The following is a 4,437-nucleotide window of genomic DNA, read 5'->3' as shown; positions in this document are numbered from 1 at the left end:
AGCAGCGATCGCTGCCCCCCGGCCAACTCTCCCCAGTTCATATACTGAGCGTGACGTCACATGGTATGGAATACCCCTTTGGCCAGCGGGGTCAGCTCTCCTGGCTGTGCCCCCTCCCAGCTTCTTGTGCACCTGGTTTTGGTCTCTTGCTACAGTTTAAGAAACTAATGAAATTACAGAGTAGTAGTACAAAGTACAGAGTACAGACATGATGTACGGACCTCTCATACCTCCTATTGTGGCATTAAATCAATACCTGCTCAACGGAGCTGCATAAAAAGAGTATTTCAACTAAGAAGGTCTCATCTGAGCCAAGAGCTCTTGTTAAACTTAATCCTCCATCACAAGGAATAGAGTATTAGTTACTTAAGTTGATATTGAAATAGTCATCCAAAAAGCTGTTAAAAAAAAAGATGCTGATGAATTTATTACCTGAATGAGAACTATTTACAGTAGTTACAATTTACAATAGTACAACATCTCTTCTCTTTTAATCTCTATGGCAGGTTTAGTTTTTGCAGAAAACAGCAAAAATTATAACCAGTTAGCAAGATCAAGACATTTGTGAATCTTATTCTGCAGCCAGTTTATTTATAACATTGAGAAATGGTGTAAGTAACCCCCCTGCACATAAAATGTGACAGTTTATTGTGCTGTGAAATTTAACGATGCTAAGAACTGAGTGTAATTGATTTATAATTCATGTGAAAGTTAAAAATGATGACCTAACAACTTTAAAACGTAAGTATTTTGGCTTGCTAAACATTTGGAGTTTTCTTTGCGTAATGCTTTATCTTTTTGCTTTATTACCTCTTTAAAAATGTAATTTCATTGTTTCATGAGTTTACTATCACTTTCCCTTAATTGTATTTTTTTTTAATTCATGTTTATAGGCTTTGTCTAGACAAGTCTGATAGGCTCCATTCATTTCTGTAGCGAATTTTTAATAAGAGGAGGCATTTTTATATATTAAAATTTTTTAGTAACCAAAAAAGAGACTCCAATCACATGTTATTTGATTCCTCACATAAATGATTTCTCCATTATGATACTTGAGTTTTACAAGGTAATGGGTGAATTTTTTCTGTGATTTTTTTTTCTTTTTTTCTTTTTAGTTATTTAATTACTACCCATTCCTTGGATTCCTCCTCAAACCTCACAAAATGATACTGAAAAAAGTAGAAGAGGTGTGTGTAATCTTAAGGAAGTGCATCAAGGAAAGCAAAGAAAGAATCGATGAAAACAACCTGACAAGCTACATTGATGCATTGGTATTCAAACAAGAGGTATTTTAACAATATGATGACTCCTAGTGTGCTGTCTTATACAGAGGTGCTCTGTGTGCCTTGTCTAATGAACATGCTCTACTGCAGTCTATATGAAAATATTTAAATTTTGGGTAAACATCCTCTTATTTTAATACGCTAAATACTGCATACTGAACGAAAAGCAAGAAATAATTAACTAGACCGTATCGCATGAATGTCTAAAACTTGTCCTCAGGTGTCAGCTACAGTCCCTTCCTTGCTGGAGAGAGAGAGGTAATGTCATTTTTCCAACGCACTCCAGGCAGACGCATCCCTCCCTGCGGGCATGGGAAGAGGCAACAGATTCCCAGTTGCAGAGATGCAAAAGGAATTGCGTTTGTGCAAACATATCATCAGCTCCCACATAGTGGATTTACCAACAGGAGTGACAGTGTGGGAGTATAGCAAGGAAGGATTTGTCTGTATTTGCCCTTTTTTCTCCAAGCGTTTGCATCCGCGTACTTGAGACGGGTGGTGGGCAGGACGGGTGCTTGGGCTTGACGCCCTGTGCGAGTGCCTCAGCTGTGGCACACAGGAACAGGCAAAGTGTTTTCCATCAGCAGCATGAAGCAGGGACAGCAGAGTTGATGTGCCAGTGGTGTCCTGGGCTTTCCTGCAGCTCCTGGAAGGCCTGGCACACACCCGGACAAACCCCTGCTCCCCGGCTCGGGAAGGCGCTGTCCTGCACCTCTCATCAATTTTCCACCTTCTCAGGATCTCAGACAGGGGATGGAAGTCCTGAGTCAATCAGATAACCACTGCCCAGAGCAGATAAATGGCACGTGATGTTGGAAAATCAATAAATTTGTCCAGTTAGTTCATTTGGGGGGGGGGGGGCAAAATCTCAAGTGTGAAAATATTTCTGCTGAAAACGGAAGCATTTCTGTAATGGTGTATCAATGCGGTGCACCTTGGCACATGTAACTCGCATGCACCACACTGTAATGTCTCTGAAGACTAGGTTACCCCTCCTAGTTCTCTCTTTCCATGCTAACAGCAGTGTTTTTTTCTTTTTATTTCCCTGAAGGAGAAAAATAAAAGCAATACACTTTTTCATGATGCGAATGTATTGGCCTCTGCGCTCGACCTGTTCATGGCTGGTACTGAGACCACATCCACGACATTGCAATGGGCTATCCTGCTGCTGATGAAGTACCCTGAGATTCAAAGTAAGACACCTTTATGGGTTTGCTTTTCTTACGTAGGGTACTGAAGTATTCTGCGGTGACTTCATAAGTGCTGCTCACCTGTAAAAGCTTCGTAGCCTCTTGTGCATCCAAAATCTGAGCATCTGGAACCTGTCCACCTCTGTTGAAGCGTTGTACGCTGCCATTCAGGACCAAAGGATCTGGGGGGTTGTTCTCTCTGCTCCCAGGGGCTTGGCCAACCTCCTGCCCTGGGGTAGTCCAACCAACAGCCAGCATGAGCTGGGATTTGGAGGTGCTTTACCACTGAGGGAAACTCACTTCATGCCTTTCTTGCGCCCTGCAGAAAAGGTGCACACAGAAGTTCAGCAAGTTCTTGGCCCTGGCTCCTTGCCTACCTTTGAGGACCGGAAAAACATGCCATTTACCAACGCAGTGATCCACGAGGTGCAGAGATTTGTCACCCTCCTGCCACATGTTCCACGGTGCACCTCTGTTGACACCCACTTTAAAGGCTACTTCATCCCCAAGGTACTTGCTGCTCTCCAGAGGAAGGGTGGGGTGCAGCACACCAGTGACCCACAGGGCAAAAGGAGGGGGGGAGCTTGAAGCACAGGGCTTTTGGTGGGGAAGAGCCAGTTCCCTAATCCCCCATCTCCTCCGCATCCGATGGCAGTGTGACTTCAGGATTATGCACACAACTTCCCATTTCCCATAACTCAGTCTTCGTAATCTGGAGTCTATTCCTTAGTCTCTTTGCTCTCCATTGCCGTTCATGCCCTGTAGAGCAGTTCTGCCTCTGGAGTACCACGACATTGTCTCATTGCCTTGCTTGAGGCACGCAGAGAGCAGCTGGGCAGGAAGGAAGCCTGGCCCACGTCTGTCTTCTCCTTCACAACTCAGGAACAGCCAACAGCCATTGTTGTTTAATCAGATATTAATCAGTAATTCCAGTGAACTGGGTATCCACACTAACTGAGGGTCATATGGTCATGTACAAGCCCAGAAATTAGTTCTTCAGAGGTGGAGGTTTGCTTGCAGACAGAGCCCAAAGGGGGGAAAGGTTACGTAGCTGAATGGGCAAAGCCAGAAGTTTGCTACATCCACACATGCTAAAGCAGAGCGTGGTTGTGCTGCAGGGAACAACAGTGATTCCTCTGCTCAGCTCCGTGCTGCTGGATAAAACGCAATGGGAGATGCCAGATGAGTTCAACCCCAACCATTTCCTTGATGAGGATGGGAACTTTGTAAAGAAGAAAGCGTTCCTGCCATTCTCCACAGGTAACGAAAGCATTTGATGCTGCACAGGGCACTGAGTTCCCAGTGCCCCTCAGAAGATATTAGCCAAGTGGCAGGATCTGAGCCTCTGTTGGGAACAGCACAGACATCAGTGGTGGGGATGGTTTAGAAATACCTGCCCTGGGTTTTGATGACTTGCAAACAGCCCCTCAGCCCACACTGGGAGGCACACCGGGTCCTGGTGTTTAAAGACACCACTGGGACCTACAGAAGACTCAATGCCTTCAAGCAAGAGTTCAGCCTTCCCTCTGCCTTGGGAAGGCTGGTTTCTAGGGCATCCCAGATCAACTCCTTGCAGGCTCAGAGTGAAACAGCCCTGTTCAAATGCCTGTAGGAGACCAATGGCGATGGCTGCTGAATATCACGCCACGCTATTTTGCATTTCTGTGGCCTATACTGTCCCTCACACTATTGCTACCGTGTAGTAGGGAAGAGGTGTTGGGTTGAGGCACCACTTACCCAATCACTCCACCAACAGCCATGCGTTTGGCATTGCAGGGCGGAGAAACTGCATTGGAGAAAGTCTTGCCACGATGGAGCTCTTCATCTTCTTCACAGGCTTGATCCAGAAATTTACTTTTAAGCCTCCACCTGGGGTCAAAGAATCTGAGCTGGACATGACTGCAGAGGCTGGATTCACCATGAGACCCCATCCACAGTGTGCTTGCGCTGTGCTACGCCAATAA

At 45.3% G+C, this 4,437-nt stretch overlaps 1 protein-coding gene across 1 annotated transcript; it reads left to right on the top strand.

The window, feature by feature from the left end:
- Positions 1-1,115: 1,115 nt before the first annotated feature.
- On the top strand, positions 1,116-4,437 carry LOC104072263 (cytochrome P450 2W1-like; the record flags this gene model as incomplete). The annotated part of the gene is made up of 5 exons (XM_009575002.1): positions 1,116-1,286; positions 2,335-2,476; positions 2,799-2,983; positions 3,592-3,733; positions 4,250-4,437. Coding segments are annotated over 5 exons (828 nt in total), but the record flags the coding sequence as incomplete, so codon positions are not given.

Source organism: Fulmarus glacialis, unplaced genomic scaffold, assembly GCF_000690835.1.
Source record: "Fulmarus glacialis isolate BGI_N327 unplaced genomic scaffold, ASM69083v1 scaffold46103, whole genome shotgun sequence".
In the NCBI taxonomy this organism is placed as follows: domain Eukaryota; kingdom Metazoa; phylum Chordata; class Aves; order Procellariiformes; family Procellariidae; genus Fulmarus; species Fulmarus glacialis.
This window is presented reverse-complemented; position numbering and strand designations above follow the sequence as displayed.